The sequence below is a fragment of the Protopterus annectens genome, chromosome 7.part0, assembly GCF_019279795.1.
Source record: "Protopterus annectens isolate FY-2018-M chromosome 7.part0, PAN1.0, whole genome shotgun sequence".
Classification (NCBI taxonomy): Eukaryota; Metazoa; Chordata; order Ceratodontiformes; family Protopteridae; genus Protopterus; species Protopterus annectens.
In genome coordinates this window covers 308,911,491-308,931,490 of record NC_056739.1, presented here as the reverse complement: position 1 = coordinate 308,931,490, position 20,000 = coordinate 308,911,491, and the positions used below count along the sequence as shown (strand labels likewise).

The 20,000-nt window shown below is 41.4% G+C and overlaps 1 protein-coding gene across 1 annotated transcript in view; it reads left to right on the top strand.

Annotated features, from left to right (window-relative positions):
* SLC26A9 (solute carrier family 26 member 9) overlaps positions 1 to 20,000 on the top strand; it is a 292,279-nt gene that overhangs the window by 16,911 nt on the left and 255,368 nt on the right. The window contains exon 2 of the mRNA XM_044076840.1: positions 14,112 to 14,251. Coding sequence (XP_043932775.1) covers positions 14,112 to 14,251 — 140 coding nt within the window. The remainder of the gene's footprint in view (positions 1 to 14,111; positions 14,252 to 20,000) is intronic.

Below are 20,000 nucleotides of genomic sequence, written 5' to 3'. Positions count from 1 at the left end.
CAGGCTTCCAGAATAACTTTTCAGCCTGCCTTTTTAAACTCATACCAGTCCAGTCCATTGGTTCCAAAGGAGATACAGTTTCACTTGACTGAATATAATTCATTGTTTTTATCTAAAAAGTTTTAGACTGGTATCAACTTGCAAAAAAATGTTAAGTCTAGCAGGAAAAAGATTAACTTTAATATTGCTCTTGTTAATTATTTGATGAGGGGAATGCATTGTTTTCTTTTTTCCATGACTTTGAAGGAATAATCATTGTCAGATCTGATGATTCTGTCTCCCATTTCTTTCAGATGTATTAGCCCAAGAAGTTTTAAGTACCAAGTGTTTGTCAGTAATTGAAATAAACTTACCAGTAATGAATCTTGGAGGAATATCTTGCTTTTTTGCTTGGAGCAGTTAGTGATCTATGTGCACATAAATTAAGCACATTTTAAGCAATTTTCCCATAAGCATATGCTCAGTAATGTAGTTTCACATAACAGTACTCCATTTATTACAGAAATTGCAATAAAAACAGGGTCAAAATATAATGGTAGACTGTCTGCATGCTTCTAACTCTTCTTTTAGTTAAGCATTGTTCCAGTAATACCCTTGTGCTTGTTAACATACAAAGCAGAGCTATGCTTTCTTACCTAGACCTGCAGTACACAGTTGTAGCATGTTGTTTGAAACAATTCTTACAAATCTAGCCACGCTTACTTATTAATAATATCTGAAATAATTGTACCAGAGAAAATCCAATTTGACATTTATTATTTTACCTTTTCATCATGTTAACATAGTTGGTCATTTAGGTTTTGTGGAAGTAGGAGAACTTGCACCCTCCTCCTGCAACAGAAGGGATGGAAGACGTGACACCTGAACACCAGTGTAGGAAGTGTGTTTTTTTATATGTTTTTGTTTGTGTCAATGCCATGCTGTTGATTGGAGAATGAGTTTACTGTGTGAATGTGACAGATCAGAACACTGATGTCAAGGAGTTTGCTTAGTTAATGTGTTTTTCACAAATAAATTGGGGGAAGCCTTCTAGCTTATCAGTGAGAGTAGCAAGCACTAGGTAGCCTATCTACCGCAAGAGGAGTGGTTTCTGGCCCAGAAATTGTAGTTTATTGGCCGTTTGGGCAGTTTTTCCATCCCTTTTAACTTTCTGGCCTAAAAGCCCACATTTGCACTTGTTTTCCACCTTCCATGTAACTGGTCTGGTCCAGATACAGATTTGCTGTATCCAGGATGTTTGTAAGCTTCTGAGCCCCCCAAGCCTTTCTGTGTTGGAGGGAAGCCTACTAGCTTATCAGTGGAAGTGGTAAGCACAAGGTAGCCTATCTACCGCAAGAGGAGTGGTTCCTGGCCCAGAAATTGTAGTTTATTGGCCGTTTGGACAGTTTTTCTATCCCTTTAACTTTTTGGTTTAAAAGCCTGTGTTTGTGTGGATTTGCGCTTGTTTAAGCACCGTGCAGCGGTGACAAGCTGAGGTAAACTATTACAAGTGCCAGAAAGTCTGTTCTTCAGTTTTTCCCCTAGCTTTTGTTAGTTCTTTCTCTATTGCACTTCAAATAGCCTAATTGCATTGCATGTCGACAGATTTTTGTAGCAATTATTGTAGCACACCTAAGTGCCATCAGCACTAGTCGTTCTTCACGAAAATAGCTCCAATACTTAGAAGTTATGACCACTCCTCCTGGCATGATTAAAGGGCAGTTCCCTGTGCTTTCTCCTATTAACCTGGTGCACTTGGGCATTCTGAGGCAGTGTACACAGACAACCCTCTCCTCTTACATCCCAACACTCAGACTTGTGAGAGATGCACTTATATCACCAAATTGGAAGCTATGCACTCTCCAGCCAAGACCAGGCTAGCTGGTCAAGAGGAGAAGTTCAACACCTGCACCACACCACATGGAACACATAGCCCTCCAGAACACCCACTATCACAGCTCTCACATAAAAACACAAACCACACACACTCCTTTGTGGAGGCTCTCAACAGAAATTTACTCAAGCAGCAGAGACAAAAACGTACTCGACCACCACAACACAGCACAAACCACAAGAACATAGCTCACCTCCACAGTGTGCCCCTCAATCTAAGCCCTAAGGCTAAACACCTTGCCCAATACACTAATCATAGGTGACTCAATAGTGAGGCACACAGATGTGCACTTACTAGGCTGAATAAGGAGAAGGTGACAGTCAGCTGTCTATCAGGTGCCAGAATCCGACACATACCACATGAACTCAGGTCACTCCACAACATGTATGACTCTGTCATTGTCTATGTGGGTGTGAATGACCTGAGATACACCGCCCTAAACTACATGAAAAGAGACATGATGGAGCTCTTGAATTATGCGGCCCAAGCAGGTATGACACTAGCTCTGAGCAGTATCCTACCATCACCCAGAAAGATACCACAGTACAAATAAAAAATGATTGACTTCAACAATTGGCTAAGTTTCTGGTGTCATTCTAAGGGGATCCAGTATCTGTCTGCTTGGGATGACATGGCTGACAGACCTTGATGCTTTGCCAGAGATGCCCTGCATCTATCACCCCTGGGTTTCCAGGTACTGGCTAAGGCTGTTGCCACCTCTATAGTGCCTTTTTTAGGCAGTGTTCCAAAGACCAAATTATCACTGTAACAGCTATAAATAAATGCAATATGAGAATCATGCTGCTCAAGGCTAGAAGTCGAAATCTCAAGATGCACTCACTTGAAGCACTCCTCAAAATGGAGAACATCAACATCTGTGCTGTAACGAAGATCTGGTTTAAAGTGGCAGAAAGCAACCCTGCACTACCAAGTTATAACTCATTCCACACCTTTCGGCCCCAAAACATGGACCAAAGCTCCAAAGTCGATGGTGTTTCCATATTCATAAAGGATATGCACACCTCCAGACTAGTAACACATCTGAGATACTTCAGGTACAACTAACATTGGGTAAGATGGCGATCCAGGTCATAGTCTGCTATAGGTTCCCAACCATGTCCCTAGACTCTCACTCCATGTTCCTGAGCACCGTGGAATCTATCAAGGTCCAACTCAACACTCTCTTACTAGGAGACTTCAACTACTCCTCCATCAACTAGGAAAACTACTCAAACACCAATACACTGGCCCAATGCTTCCTGGAACTCATCAATTACAATGCCTTGGACCAGCTCATTCTGAGCCCCACTAGAGGAAGCAACATCCTGGACCTGGTTATTACTAACATGGGTGACCGTTGCTCTACACTAATAGTTAATCCCTCCCTGGTCAGATCTGACCATAAACTAATCACCATGGAAATCCACATTTCATCCACACACCCCCACAAAGGTAACCACCTTGAAAAACTTCTCCAAAGCTGACTTTGGACTCCTAAAAACAGAAGTGGCTAACTTCATGGCACCCATGCCAATGGAAAATAGCTGCAGGACTGCCGAATCATACACCAATGCACTGTACGAACATACCTAAATGCCATACCCAACAGGGGTCTATATCATATGAGCAAATCACACAAATTGCAAATGCTCATAATATTGAATGTACTGGACCTCGAACATCCTATTGCGGGGGGCTGTGCCCCCCACACACCCCCGCTAAATATATATTCCAACTCCAAGATCACACTACAGTGAGGATAGGGCAAATATCCCATTCTTCCCAACACCGCAATCTCAGGCAAAGCACTTCGAGGTCTGGTACATTCGATATTATGAGCGTTCACAATTTGTGCAATTCGCTCATATGATATAGACCCACCCAACAGAACCAAGACTCTGTCCTCTAAAAAAAGGAAGCCAACCTGGTGGTCCTCTGCCATTAATAAACTCTACAACAGAAGGAAAAAACTGAGGAAGAAAAAGGTGAAGTCCCAAGACTGGAAAAACTCCTTTATTAGCCTCAACAAAAAGTTGAGATCCCTCATCAAATCCTCTAAAGCCAGCTATGAAGGCAAAATTGCAGCAGACAATAAAAACAGTCACAATAGCTTCTATAGCTATATCAAGAACCTCCATGGCAATACCCAGATTTGCTCTGAGTTGCTGCACAAGGGTACCTCCTATACTGAGCCAACAGATATTGCCAACATACTGGCTGACAGATTCAGTGCCAACTTTACCCCTCTCTCCCCCCCCCCAAAGGACTAATCACAATACCAGAAGAATTCCAGCATTACTGCAGCACAGGTTAAAGCTGCATTGTCCAAGGCCAATAATACAGTTTCCATGGGACCGATAATATCCCTGGCTGTGTTCTACATGAACTACAAAGTGAACTGGCACCACATCTGTGTGCCCTGTTCAGTAACACCTTCATCTTAGGCTTTGTCATTACTAAATGGTGCACTGCTACAGTCATCCCTCTCCAAAAAGGGGGAGCGACTACAGACCCTAGGAATGATCACCCCATTAGCCTGATGAGTCTGATATGTAAAGCTATGGAGCACATCATCATGGACCTGATTAACAAAGATATAGGAAATCTCCAAACTCTAGACCCCATGCACTTTGGCTTTGGGAAAGGGAGATCATGCCTGCTCAACCTGGTTGACTTCTTTGAGTCAGTCACCAGGGCTGTGTATAAAGGTAAGGAAGTTCATACAGCCTACCTTGATCTGGTCAAGGCCTTTGATAGCATTCCTCACTCAGGAATTATTGATAAACTCGCCAAACTAGGCATCAACCCCTATATCACTAGGTGGGTTGCACACTGGCTCAGAGATAAAACACACAGTGTGAAAGTAGCGGACTCCAATCAGACTGCCAACCAGTCATGAGTGGAGTCCCACAGGGATCGGTCCTGGGTCCTCTCCTGTTCGGCATCTACTTCTCAGAAGTCCAGGCCAAGACAAAGGGACTCTGACTGACCAAGGTTGCAGATGACTGCAGGCTGGGAGCCATTATTAACTCCCCAAGTGATGCAGACATCCTACAGAAAGGCCTCAGTGAGCCCAATGACTGGTGTCGAAACCATGGCCTTAAGCTTAATGCCAAAAAATGCATCATCATCCCCTTTGGTAAAAACTCAGTTCCCACTAATTACCACATCAAAAGGAGCCCACTGAACACTGAAGACATTATAATAGATCTGGGGATGCAGGTTGACAGCAACCTCTCCTTCAACCACCACATTGCCACTGTGGTCTTAAAGTCCTTCTGTGTGGCACACCTCATTACCAAGGGTTTTGCATCCAGGAAGAAAGAGGTCATCATCTCTCTCTACTCTTTCCTCATTAGACCAATCATCGAGTATAATGCTCCATTTGGCATGTACCTCACTAGACACCTGCAACAGCTGTTGAGGCCACAGAAGTACCTCATGAAGAGGATCCTAGGCATTAAACACATGTCCTACGTGGACAGACTCAAAAGACTCCAGCTATTCTCTGTGTCATATAGCCTACTTACAGGCAATCTCTGCTTGACTTATAAAGCCATGTCTGACCCAGCTCTGTTAGAAATGCTACATCTAAAGAAATCCCAATCCCGCCACACCACACACTCCAGAGACCTCAACATCATTACCACAATCAACAGAACATGCTGGCAGGACAGGTTCCTCACCTAGAGACTGCCCATGCTCTGCAATAGACTTCCCATACATGTCAAGCAGAGCACCTCGCTGTCCCTCTTCAAGAGAAATCTTGATGAGTGGATGGGTAATAGAAAGTTCACCCTCTATCAAGTAGAACCGGTGGAGTGATCCCCTGGGTGAACTTTCTATTACTGGCGGCACAATGCCAGGGCCCTTCTATGGGCTAGGCTTGTAAAGACTCCAGGGCCATTAGCCTAGTACACACCTATGAACCTGACTAATCTGATATTGAGAGTTAGGATAAATGCCACTATTTCTTGTTATTCTCAGTTGTTATTGCAGAATAAGCCAACCTCCTACTTCATGAATGTCTGACTCAGCAGCATGGATTACTTAAAAATAAGGGATGTGGTAGCTTATTGCCATCTGTCATGCCAGCATCTTATATTTTCGGTATTATACATTAAATTTCAACAACTAAAACAGAAGAAAAATTACATGTTAAACCTTACATTGGTTTTCTAGCTATTTCGCAAGAATACTGAATTGTTCTCTAAATATGTTTTCTGGCATGTTGTACTTTGTTAGCAAGTAATTGAAATAAAACTTATAATTTACATACTGGATACTTTTACATACTGTCTACATACTTTTAATCAACAATATTATATACAAAATGAGTACACAGCAAAACTGAGAACATAGTAAGACTGAATGCAGATAAGGCAACATTAAAATATTCAGTTAGAGTGCATTAAGAAAAAAAAAAAATATATATATATATATATATATATATATATATCTATAGTGGCAACGGTGGTGAGGGAGACCACGGTGGTGCAGTGGTTAGTGTTGCTGCCTCACAGCAAGAGGTTCTCCAGTTCGATTCTCGGCTGGGGTGCCTTCTGTGCGGAGTCTGCATGTCCTCCCTGTGGTCGCATGGTGCTCCGGTTTCCTCCCACATCCCAAAGACATGCAGTAGGTGGATTGGATACTCTAAATTGGCCCTAAGTGTGTGTGTGTGTGTGTGTGTGTGTGTGTGTGTGTGTGTGTGTGTGTGTGTGTGTGTGTGTGTGTGTGTGTGTGTGTGTGTGTGTGCCTTCTGTGGAAGGTTGGGCACCAGGCTGGCAACTCGACACTGTAAAACTCCACTGCCAATCATGAGCAGACAGATGATCCGCTGTGATGACCCCTAACTGGGAAAAGCCAGAAGAAGAATATATATATATATATATACATATATATATATATATATATATATATATATATATATATATATATATTCTATATATATATATATATATATATATATATATATATATATATATATATATATATATACATACACACACACACACACACACAAAGCAAACTAAGATATAGGTAAAATACAGTGCAATCATACATATAATGCATAAACTCCTACATAAATGTGAACTATTTGCATATAAAATGCCACATTAAGAGTCTGAGAAATATTTATTGAATTTATTGTGTCTTTCACAATATGGGATGGTAAATTACCTACCCATTGTCATGGTAGCAGCTGTAGGTAGATTCATTAAAAAAATGCTCTTTAAGTGCATTCTTGAAGTTTTTAATGATTTCTAAATTTTTGATGTCTGTGGGCAGGTGGTTTCAGGTAGCAGACCCTCGTCTAGAGAAGGCTGTTTCAGCTACAGACGTTTTAAATGGAGGCATACTAGAGTGAAATTGTTGTCCTGCATACTTTTAAGTACATAAGGGTTGTCTTGTAAAGGTAGTTTCACTTTTAAAGTGGAAGTAGAAACAGTGGTTCAATACCTGGTAAGTTAGAGTACTTAGAATAAATGTGGCCCTATGATGCACTGAAAGCCATCTGAAATTTTTTAGCAAATTGCAATGGTATATCTGGGGGTCTGCTAATACAATGAATCTGCAGATTTTCTTCTCAGCAGTCTTTATTCTAAAAATATTGTGGGCTGAATGTATAACAAGAAAAAGAAGTCCATATTCAAGTGTAGATATTAAAATATTTTTATTAGTTGCAAAATCTGTGCATGTGGTAAAGGAAAGGGTAGGGTCGAGTATTAGGCCTGGGTACCTCTGTTCAGTCACATTGGGTATTCTGTTGCTACTAAGATTTGTTAAGAAAATAGGAGAAATAGTGGGCAATTACTTGGCTGAGGCAAAGCTCATGACATTGGCTTTCTTGGAGTTAATTAGTAGTTTGTTAGTAGTAAACCAAGTGCATAACTGAGTGAAATTGTCCTTGGCTTGCAGGTCAGAGTGGCTAGTAGGCTAGTACTGGATTATATGAGCATCATATCATCTGCATGCATTATTAGTTTAAGATTTGGTAATTCTAAGGGGAGAGCATTAACAAAGTGAGAGAAGATTAGAGGTTCTAACACGAGCCCTTGTGGTACACCTGTATTACATTTATCAGCTTATTGCTCTAGACATGGGAGGTTTCAAAAGCCCTTGTCATGTCACCAGAGAGACCTGCAATTATAAGTCACTTATTCAGGTTACAATAAATGGTAGCAGTGGCCATTACCGGGGCAGTAAAGGTACTGATGGCATTGCGAAAGCCAGCTGTGCATCGCATAACAGACCCTAGCTGTTAATGTGCTTAAGTAGTTGCTTGTATAAAAGTTTTTCAAATATTTTGGTAATAGGGCACAGGTTAGAAAGAGGTATATAATCCTTCAGCTCATTAGAAGATATAACTTTAGCTAGATTGATTATAACTGCATGCTTGAATGCTGAAGGGACAGTGCCTGTGGTCTGAGAGAGGTTAAAGGTATGTGTAGGGAGTTTAGAGATTTTTTTTTCAGCTGCAAGCCTTAGAAAGGTTGGATGAAGATGTTAGATTTAAACCCTGAATTGTTGAGTGTGAGAAGCAGGAACTTGGTCTGTTTTACTGAAAATTCATAGAATGAATAATTGCTGCATAAGAGGCTAGAAGATACAGATCAGCAGATGAAGATTCTTGTTCTTTATTGGTATGGGAGTAAATTGCTGCTAAAGCTTTAGTTCTGTTGGTTATGGTGAATTGCAAAAAATGAGCATAGTCATTGGCAAAGGTGGAGTAATTTAATATCATTGGTTCATTCTTGGTAGCTAAAGAGTTATTTAATGTCCCTGTTATTAATTTTATTTTATTTCTAAAATGGATTGGGTGCAGAACAGTCTGCTTCCTGTTTTGGTCTGAGGTATGGGGCTTCTGCATTATTTGCTGCAGTTCGTGTTTGTTTCCTTAAACTCAGAAAAGTTTGGTGCAGCTATGTATTGTTGGGGTTCCTTTTCCAGTTTTTCCAGGCTGAATCTCTGGCTTTAATTTTCCTTTTAATATCCACTGAAAGCCATGGCCAACACTGTGATCTAAGCCTTCTTTTTGTAAGGGGCTACTGTGTATCCTGAACTGTGGTCATTTTTTGTTGAAAAATTCTAAAGCAGCAGTTGATTCAGACATGGCACATAAGGGGAGTCCAATTTATAGCACTGAGTATGGTGTTGAGATTTGGTAGCTTATTATTATACAAATATCTTCCTTCAATTATCTGAAGAAGTTTTTTATATGTTATGAATGACCAAATGCAGTAAGTGAGTGTGTGATCACTGAGAGCAGTGGGGAATATTTCAATCTTAAGGCACCTAATTTGTCTATTGATTATTGGGTCAAGTATGGAGCTAGAGACAGTTCTTGTATTGGTTCCAGTAGGAGCCTGCATTATTTGGACAAAGATAATTTGCTGCAACATTTTGTTAAGAGGCAGAGAGTCTTTCCCAAAAGCACTGATATTGAAATCAACAAGAATAACTGTGTTTTTATGTACACCCTTGGCGAATGCATGTTGTAGAGTTTTATGTAAACTAGAGACAGAGATGGGTGGGGGGGATGTAAACTGCAGCAATTCACATGTGGTTATGCCCACCTAATGTAATTGAGAGAGCACCCAACTGGGACCCTTGTCATATGTAGTTACAATTGTAACTGAGGTGCTCATTTTGGATAAAACTGAAGCACCACCACCAGCTCTAATGCTTGGCCTGTTGTAATTAAACATATCTATATCTATTTATATATTAGTTGTCGTGTATAAAAGTAATAAAAGTAGAAGGGCAGCAATCATCGAAAAACCATGGGGAATTTCTGTCACCAGCCATGCTTCAAAAGTGGTTAATTTATTATTAAGATTGCAAGCATTAAGGCAAGCAATTTTAATTTCTTTATAGTGTTCATAGTTAAGTATTATGCTAGCTGCCCTTGTGGACCATTTTAAGACTAGGTAACTTCCATAAGGTAAGAATCAAAGCCTGTACTCTGTGCTTGCAAGGCAAGCATTTTAACCATTATACCAACCATCAGCCCATATTTCTGCTATGATAGGTGACTGGGTTCTGGAACTGAAGCCTGAGTTGAGGTGGTCCTGGTGTTAGTGAATATTTCCTCAATGTATAAGTAAGGTGACAAAGTAGTAAGACAGCATGCTAAGGAAAGTGTTGATAGATTAAAATCTGCAATATGAGTCTGCAAGATAGTTGGGGTTATAACTTGTGAAGACAGATATTGACCATGGGTGGAGAAATGTCATAGGTATAATAGATAAAATAGCAGAGTACCTGGAGGGTGAAAGGTAGTAAAGAGGAGGGAAAGGCCTAGTGCGAGTCAATGACAAAAAGTAGAATAACAATGTATTTCTCATTTTAATAAGAGGTAGTGAAAAGTTGGATAAAAAATACCCCAGCCTAAATTTTCCAGTGCTATAAATCCAGTGTATTCCACTCAATTAAAAAGTTGAAGCTTCAGACAGGAGTACACTTTATTGGCTACAAAGGCTGTTTCAGGAAATGAACTGAAAGTGCAGCCTGTATCTGCAACCCCCCCCCCCCCCATTTATGAGTTAAAAGAAGTGTAAATGCAGCCTGCCAACTAGGCTAAGAGTTAAAATATCAGGATGAGAGAAGGACCACAGCCTACCTGACACCTATGCTGTGTACCTAGGTTAAAGCAGCACAGCCTATCCACCTACCTGGCAACCAGGCTATGAGAAGGGTTGCCCTTCAAAAATTAGCTTTACTTACCCTAACATGAGGCCAGAGAAGTGCACATGAATAATAACCACTGCATTATGTAATCTTATGGAGAGAGGCCCTACATATAAGCATCAGTGTACACTGCATGAGAGGCATGGTCTTTCTGCAGCATTATTCCATACAAGCCTTGCTTTGCATTCTGATTTATTTGCATGCATTAATCACATTTAGCTCAGGAGCAGACGAAGTGATGTAATCTATTTTAGCAGTTAACACAGTCTAGTCTGCTACCACAAAAACTGCTATGGAGATGGGATAGTGCTGTTTGGTCTCAGAGCCCAGTAGCAGAAAAGAAAGTGGTTTGTGTTGACATTTTCAGAGAGTTCAAAAATGGTTAAGATACTTACAGGACATAGCAAGAGGCTCTGCCACTCTAGTGAAAGACTGAAGCAGTCAGATGTAAAATGGATTTATAGTAAAAGAAGGACTGCTATATTTATTAATATATCTCTGACAAAGGGAAGTATGTGAAACAGGAGCTTTTGTAGAACCAGATTAATAGTTGATTCTGTCAAATTAAGCCTGTTTCCCTCTAAGGATTATATGACTTTTTGTTACCTTCCAATTGTTGAAATAGCTGTAGGTCTCATCTACCTTTAATAAGTTTATCTGTTATCATAGCTTATCTTTACAGCAGTATCCTAGGATCAATGTAATTCTTGCATGGCCCATACTTGTGTGCTTTTGAGTTGATTACTATATTGGCAATCTCTCTTGTAAATTATATTTTGTACCTTACTGCATTTTCACTTGCTTAATCTCTGTGATACTTGAAACATATGCAGATTCAGTCTATTTAATTCACTGAATAATGTTTTGTTCAGTAGCATTGTTAATCTGCGTACTTGTGTAAATGCCTTGGGCCCAGGCTGTGGCTGAAGAGTCCTTTGGACTAAAACACTAAAAGTCAAATAAATGTGTTGTCCTGCAGTGGAAGCAGGAAAGAAACATTTAAATGTATTCATTTAATGAATGAGGTAAAAACTAGTTTATGCAGCAATTTACAGTTATTATCAAGAGGAAGATGATGGTTTATGAAATCTAGGGCATCAATCCAATGTTAAGACATCTGTTTAGACAGCTCTGCTATTGTCATTTGTAGTACGCAGTATTACGAAGGTACTGCAATTCCTGGTAAAGCCAAGGCTGAGGTTATAACAGAATTGAATAGAAAAACAGACATGTTCAATCAAGTTTAACATGGCTTTTACTCTGTACAATTAAAGAGTTCTATAACTGGTATTTGGAGTGTATTCATGTCATGCTTGAAAGCAGAGTTGAGTCTACACAGTAACCAAAAGACTGGGTAAGTTCTCAAAGCACAGGGAAAACCTGATGATTTGAATGACAGAATCAACAAATAGTGGAACAGGTAGTGTAACAAAATAGGCTTTCGAGCCAACTGGATAATATAGCCACCAGTAAAGACAGCTTTAATCTTTGGTTTCTTTCTTTCATAGTTATAACTCACAATAAATGAAATGTCTAGCTGGTGCATTCAGGTAAAAAGGCAGAAATAAGGTGGTTAGAGTTGAGAAAAGACTGCAAAATGTGTCTACAGTTGTCTAGGTACTATGATAGTTGGCAGTACTGAAAGATTCATAGTGTCTGTGGCTGCAGTGGACAGCTTCTAAAACTGTCTTTGGTCTCAGTAATTATTGTGATTGCTGGCAGAACAATTTTAAGACATATGATCTCCTGATTTCCATACGGTTTTCAGCCTTTTGTCATTAATTCATCTTGCTGCATTATATTAAAAAGTCCAGCTGAAGCCTTGTTATTTTTTAATTGGCCAAGGGCTAGTCCATCTATCTCTTAGATAAGAGTTAAATACCCACAATTTGCCATCATACTGGTTCAATATGGCTCTCATAAGTGATGCAAAAAAATCTAGCTGCCCTAATAAGTTAAATGTTAGAACCAGAAGAGCTTGGCTTGGTGTATTTTGATGCGTCAGGTTATAGTGTGTCTCCTTGACTCAAATAAGTTTGCATCGCAAAAGCTCACAAAAAATATCAAATTGCACAAGCTCAAAAACACATAAAATCAGACATTTGTACAAAAGTTTGTTACAATAAGAGCAAATACTGAACAAAACAGTAATCACTTTTTGCAGGGGATAAGCCCCCCTACACCACCCATATATCCCCCTTACTTTAATAGTCTTAATCCAAGATCTCTGCATTTCTGAAGAGCAGCAGTCACTGATACGACAGTGCAAATCCTATTTTGCTTATTGTCTGGGAGACTGTAAGATCAGAACACATATAAAACAGACGTATACAAACAGTAAGATCTTTTTCCTATTTGACTCAGGGAACTGTGGTTCAAGCATTTGAAATCTCCTACTGTTATGTTTCAGTGAACCATTCCACTGATTGTAAGTTGTTGTTTCACACCAGTCATGACAGGCCATGAGGGAATGGTAACAGTGGTCTTCAGAGATCAAATGTTTGTGAAACTTTGAAAGAAAATAACACTGAAATGCACCCACCCTGCAAAACTGATACAAAGTGCAGACAGAGCTGAGGTGCCTGTCCTTGGTTAAGGTCTCTAAAGACTGAGACAGTCATGAGTCACTGGTCGCTTGTCACACTGTTATCCTCTACAGAAGTCAGGGATCTAATAGTAAACTCACAGAGGTAGCCTAATCTGTGACTTTAGTAGAGTGTAGTCCATAAACATTTGAAAAATAACGTCACACTTCATTTAAAATTTCTGTAGACATGTTGCTACTATATGTTATATTTGCAGGTTGACATAGCAAACCTATTCCATTTTGCTCCTTATGACCTCTTCAAACTCACTGAGAATACAAGTAATAGTATTACAGATATGATGGTCATTGTCTTCAGTGATATAGTATGTACAGTGCAGTGTTTGTGTCTCTGTGAATAAAGCACAACATTGGTAACTCAGGGACACAATATGCTGACATCTAAATAGACCTCTCTGCCTGCACCATCATGGTGCAGTTTGTTGCAAGAAGTCAAATTAAAGAAGTGATAATTATTGGAAATTAGAAATATAGTTGCTGAATTTATATTTATCTGAACACTGGGATTTTGAAGAAAAAAGGCCTTGCACACTGTTGATGACATTGCCTTCCAAGCACCTGACTAACTCTGAATGCACATGGCCTCAAAGATAGGGTGAAGACACAGCCTTACAAGCAAACTGATTCTTCCCTTAACCCCAATCAATAAATACCCATTCACAGAACCTCTGACTCAAAACCTTTAATTCTGAAGATGAACATTTCTACAAGCATATATCATACATTTCTATTCCAACTACTAACTGTAGACCCATCATAATTAATGACAAAAAAGAAAGATTCAATCTACTAACAGGAAGGAAAGAAGAGACAAAAGGAAGGCTAGAGAGGAAGAAGAAAGAAGGAAAGATGGGAAGGGAGTAAATACTATAAAAAAATTATTTTTAAGAAACTTTTCTGTGTTATAACGTCTCCTAATTCATAAACACGTTCTTCTTCCAGGTGTCCAGCAAGACGATTTAAAGCTCTCCTGCTTGCATTCTTCCCAGTAATTATCTGGCTTCCAAAGTACAAAATTAAAGAGTGCTTAATGACAGATGTGCTTGGTGGCATTAGCTCTGGGACCATACAAGTTCCACAAGGTATGATTTTCTTTCAGCTACATTGCACTGGTATTGTGGCACTGTACCTTACAAAATTTTAATCTTAAGGACTTTTTGTTTTATTTTTATTTTATTTGCATTTTGATAACCAGGAAGACATATTATGCCAGCTGCATAAAGGGAAGGTCTCTCTTTAGAATTCATTAGGGACTCAGGCTGAAAGCGTAATGCTGGAGATGAATCTAAGGAGAGTAATGAATCATTAGTGCCCATTTCTTTTTTCTTGGGAGTTTCTTGGAGTTTTGTGCTATGAGGTTGCCTCCTTAGGGAGTGCTGCAATTGGAAGATACAGTGAAAGGGTAACAATGATAGCATAAATCTCAACTGTCCCTGATCTTGTCTCATATTTTGACCTGTGCCTCTTAAAATTGTTGATTTTCTGGTAAATCGCTGAGGACTGCGGTCAGTAATGCCAGATATTAGTGCTTCATACTTCTTAGTGTCCTAAAACTACATGTTGATGTAAAACCTGTTGCTCTGTTAACTTTTTAAGTAAATTAGAAACATGCCCCTAATTCTGGGCATTTGTCCCCCCATTGTTTTTGGCTTTGTCCTGAATTCTTGAGCAACAAATTTGAGAGGCGATGTCCGCAACAGCATATGCAGATGGAAGCATGCTTATGTCCCTGCATTATAACTGCTTGACATGCATATAGGAGAATTACTAATGTTCCCAAATAATAAGGAAAAAGCCTGAAAATAAACAGTATGATAGCATTTGGCACACGCACGCACACACACACACACACACACACACACACACACACACACACACACACACACACATGCTCACATGTACTGCCCAGATGTGACCACAAAAAGGGGCAAGATAGGTGACTGATAGTCAGTGCAATGGGTCTAAGTGTACCTTGGGTCAGTGAGTGATAGCCAGTGCAATGGGTCTAGGCATACCTTGGGTCAGTGGGTGATAGGCAGTGCAATGGGTCTATGTGTACCCTGGGTCAGTGGATGATAGCCAGTGCAATGGGTCTAGGCATACCTTGGGTCAGTGAGTGATAGGCAGTGCAATGGGTCTAGGTGTGCCTTGGGTCAGTGGGCAATAGACAGTGCAACAGGTCTAGATGTACCTTGAGTCAGTGGGTGATAAGCAGTGCAACGGGTCTAGATGTATCTTGAGTCAGTGGGTGATAGGCAGTGCAATGGGTCTAGGTGTACCTTTGGTCTGTGAATGATAGGCAGTTCATCAGGTCCAGGTGTATCTTGAGTCAGTGGGTGATAGGCAGTGCAACAGGTCTAGACATACCTTGAGTCAGTGGGTGATAGCCAGTGCAATTGTTCTAGGCATACCTTGAGTCATTGGGTGATAGGCAGTGCAATGGGACTTGATGTACCTTGGGTCAGTGGGTGATAGGCAGTGCAATGACTATAAGTGTACCTTTGGTCAGTGAACAATAGGCAGTTCATCAGGTCCAGGTGTACTTTGGGTCAGTGGGTGATAGACAGTGCAACGGGTCTAGGTGTGCCTTTGGTCAGTGAACGATAGGCAGTTCATTAGGTCCAGGTATACTTTGGGTCAGTGGGCAATAGGCAGTGCAATGGGTCTAGATGTATCTTGAGTCAGTGGGTGATAGGCAGTGCAATGGGTCTAGGTGTACCTTTGGTCTGTGAATGATAGGCAGTTCATCAGGTCCAGGTGTACCTTGAGTCAGTGGGTGATAGGCAGTGCAACAGGTCTAGATGTAGCTTGAGTCAGTGGGCGATAGCCAGTGCAATGGTTCTAGGCATACCTTGAGTCAGTGGGTGAAAGGCAGTGCAATGGGACTTGATGTACCTTGGGTCAGTGGGTGATAGGCAGTGCAATGGGTCTAGGTGTACCTTTGGTCAGTGAACAATAGGCAGTTCATCAGGTCCAGGTGTACCTTGGGTCATTGGGTGATAGGCAGTGCAATGGGGTCTAGATGTACCTTGAGTCAGTGGATGATAGGCAGTGCAACAGGTCTAGATGTACCTTGAGTCGGTGAGTGATAGCAGTACAATGGGTCCAGGTGTACCTTTGGTCAGTGAACGATAGGCAGTTCACCAGGTCCAGGTGTACTTTGGGTCAGTGGGTGATAGGCAGTGCAATGGATCTAGATGTACCTTGAGTCAATGGGTGATAGGCAGTGCAAAGAGTCTAGGTGTACCTTTGGTCAGTGAATGATAGGCAGTTTATCAGGTCCAGGTGTACCTTGGGTGAGTGAGTGATAGGCAGTGCAACAGGTCTAAATGTACCTTGAGTCAGTGGGTGATAGGCAGTGCAACAGGTCTAGATGTACCTTGAGTCAGTGGGTGATAGGCAGTTTAACGGTTCTAGATGTACCTTGAGTCAGTGGGTGACAGGCAATGCAATGGGTCTAGATGTACCTTGAGTCAGCGGGTGATAGGCAGTGCAACGGGTCTAGATTTACCTTGAGTCAGTGGGTGACAGGCAGTGCAATGGGTCTAGATGTACCTTGAATCAGTAGGTGACAGCCAGTGCAATGGGTCTAGGCATACCTTGAGTCAGTGGATGATAGGCAGTGCAGCAAGTCTAAATGTACCTTGGATCAGTGGGTGAGAGGCAGTGCAACTGGTCTAGTTGTACTCTTGGTCAGTGAACAATAGACAGTTCATCAGGTCCAGGGTACCTTGGTTAAGTGGTGATAGGCAGTGCAATGGGTTTAGCTGTACCTTGAGTTATTGGGTGATTGGCAGTGCAATGGGTCTAGATATACCTTGGGTCAGTAGGTGATAGGCAGTGCAATGTATCTAGGTGTACCTTTGGTCAGTGAACAACAGGCAGTTCATCAGGTCCAGGTGTACCTTGGGTCAGTGGGTGATAGGCAGTGCAATGGGGGTCTAGATGTAACTTGAGTCAGTGGATGATAGGCAGTGCAACAGGTCTAGATGTACCTTGAGTCAGTGAGTTATAGCAGTGCAATGGGTCTAGGTGTACCTTGAGTTAATGGGTGATAGGCAGTGCAACGGTTTTATGTGCAAGCAGTGCAATGGGTTTAGGTGTACCTTTGGTCGGTAAACAACAGGCAGTTCATCAGGTCCAGGTGTACTTTGGGTCAATGGGTGATAGGCAGAGCAATGGGTCTAGATGTACCTTGAGTCACTGGGTGATAGGCAGTGCAAAGAGTCTAGGTGTACCTTTGGTCAGTGAATGATAGGCAGTTTATCAGGTCCAGGTGTACCTTGGGTCAGTGGGTGATAGGCAGTTTAATGGGTCTAGATGTACTTTGAGTCAGTGAGTGATAGGCAATGCAATGTGTCTAGATGTACCTTGAGTCAGTGGGTGATAGGCAGTGCAACGGGTCTAGATTTACCTTGAGTCAGTGGGTGACAGGCAGTGCAATGGGTCTAGATGTACCTTGAATCAGTGGGTGATAGCCAGTGCAATGGGTTTAGGCATACCTTGAGTCAGTGGATCATAGGCAGTGCAGCAAGTCTAAATGTACCTTGGGTCAGTGGGTGAGAGGCAGTGCAACTGGTCTAGGTGTACCTTCAGTCAATGAACAATAGGCAGTTCATCAGGTCCAGGGTACCTTGGATCAGTGGTGATAAGCAGTGCAATGGGTCTAGCTGTAACTTGAGTCAGTGGGTGATTGGCAGTGCAATGGGTCTAGATTTACCATGAGTCAGTGGGTGATAGCCAGTGCAATGGGTCTAGGCATACCTTGAGTCAGTGGGTGATAGGCAGTGCAACGGGTCTATTTGTACCTTTGGTCAGTGAATGATAGGCAGTTCATCAGGTCCAGGTGTACCTTGGGTCAGTGGGTGATAGGCAGTGCAACGGGTCTAGATGTACCTTGGGTCAGTGGGTGATAGGAAGTGCAACGGGTCTAGATGTACCTTGAGTCAGTGGGTGATAGGCAGTGCAACGGATCTAGCTGTATCTTGAGTCAGTGGGCGATAGGCAGTGCAACTGGTCTAGATGTACCTTGAGTCATGGGGTGATAGGCAGTCCAAAGGGTCTAGATGCACCTTGAGTCAGTGGGTGATAGCCAGTGCAATGGGTCTAAGCATACCTTGGGTCAGTGAATGACAGGCAATTCATCAGGTTCAGGTGTACCTTGGGTCAGTTAGTGATAGGCAGTGCAATAGGTCTAGATGTGCCTTGAGTCAGTGGATGATAGGCTGTGCAATGGGTCTAGATGTACATTGAGTCAGTGGGTGATAGCCAGTGCAATTTGTCTAGGTGTACCTTGAGTCAGTGTGTGATAGGAAGTGCAACAGTTCTAGGTGTAAGCAGTGCAGTGGGTCTAGGTGTACCTTTGGTCAGTGAACAATAGGCATCATCATGTCCAGGTGTACTTTGGGTCAGTGGGTGATAGGCAGTGCAATGGGACTAGGTTTACCTTGGGTCAGTGGGTTATAGTCAGTGCAACGAGTCTAGATGTACCTTGGGTCAGTGGGTGACTAGGCTAGAAAATATTATAAGTCAGAAAGCAAAAGCAGCAGGTCATTAAATAAACAATGCAGTCACAGAACTGAGATGGTGTATAATTCTACTCTAACCAAATGAACTGCGAAATATATATACCAGGAAGTGACATGCCTAGAGTGAAAATTTCAACGAATGTGGTGTGAATAGAATAAGAATAATAATAAGAAAGCACTTTTTATTCAAATATTCAGAGTAGTTGTTCTGACGACATAGAGAGTCAAAGCCTTTACTGTGGTCAAGGTGGCCCAAAGTTAACTAGCACTTTGTGGTCATGGCAGGGAAAGAGAATAAAGAGGCATAATCTGAGTGCTCCCCTTGTGGGAGGAGGTGGGATAACACATGCTCAAGGTTGTTACCAATACTGATTCCCTGGCATAGGTATGGGAATCAGTGGAGAGCCTCTTGGGAAGTGGGAGGCACTTCTCCACATATCACTAGTGGATACAAGGACATGCTTCACACAGCCCATTGAATGTCCTCAGTTGTGCTTCCTTCTAGTGAAGGGGTAGAAGTTATGTCCTTGTGACCTCTAACCAGCTTGTTAATTACAAAAGAGCCAGAAGAGACAACCACAGTGTGAGAACCATTCTTAATGTTCCACTTCCTATCTGCTGGGATTTGTACAGCCCCAGAACCCCATGGACTGGTACCTGCCCAACAAGGGAAGGAGCTGTGACTTGTCCCTGATATGGGACATAGTAAGATGTACTTAGCACAGATATAGCAGGGACTTGTCCCAAGGAAATGGACTCTGTAGAGATGTAGGCAGGGATCAATGACCTACATCAGAGTGAGAGCTCTAGTTAGAATAGACATGAAAAAACAGAATAATCCCTGAGCAAAGGGAGGATGTCAAAAAAAAAACTAACTATAATAAGATTGCAGATTTGTATGTGTGATCCTCTCGCTTCTGTTGCATGTTGATTCAAGGCTCCAGCTTTAATTAAAATCATAAGCTTCAGCCAGGGATTTACTAAAACAACAGCTTCAAATCAAGGGTAGGTTTTATTCACAAAACACTCAAAGCAATATCCTTGATCATCTCCAAAATAAGGTTCACGTCTAGTCTTACTAAAAATAAATAAATAAAAATGAAAAAAATAAAATCACAAGCAAATTGCATCATTGCACATATTACATCTTACAGTCATAACTGATTCAGCAATGAATAACCTGTGGCTGGTTTGTTCACTAGATATGGAAAATTACAGTAGTGTGATGACTGAGAAAGTACTGAGCTAAAGAAAACATGCATCTGAATCACATGAACATTGCACTCTAAATGATAATGTACAT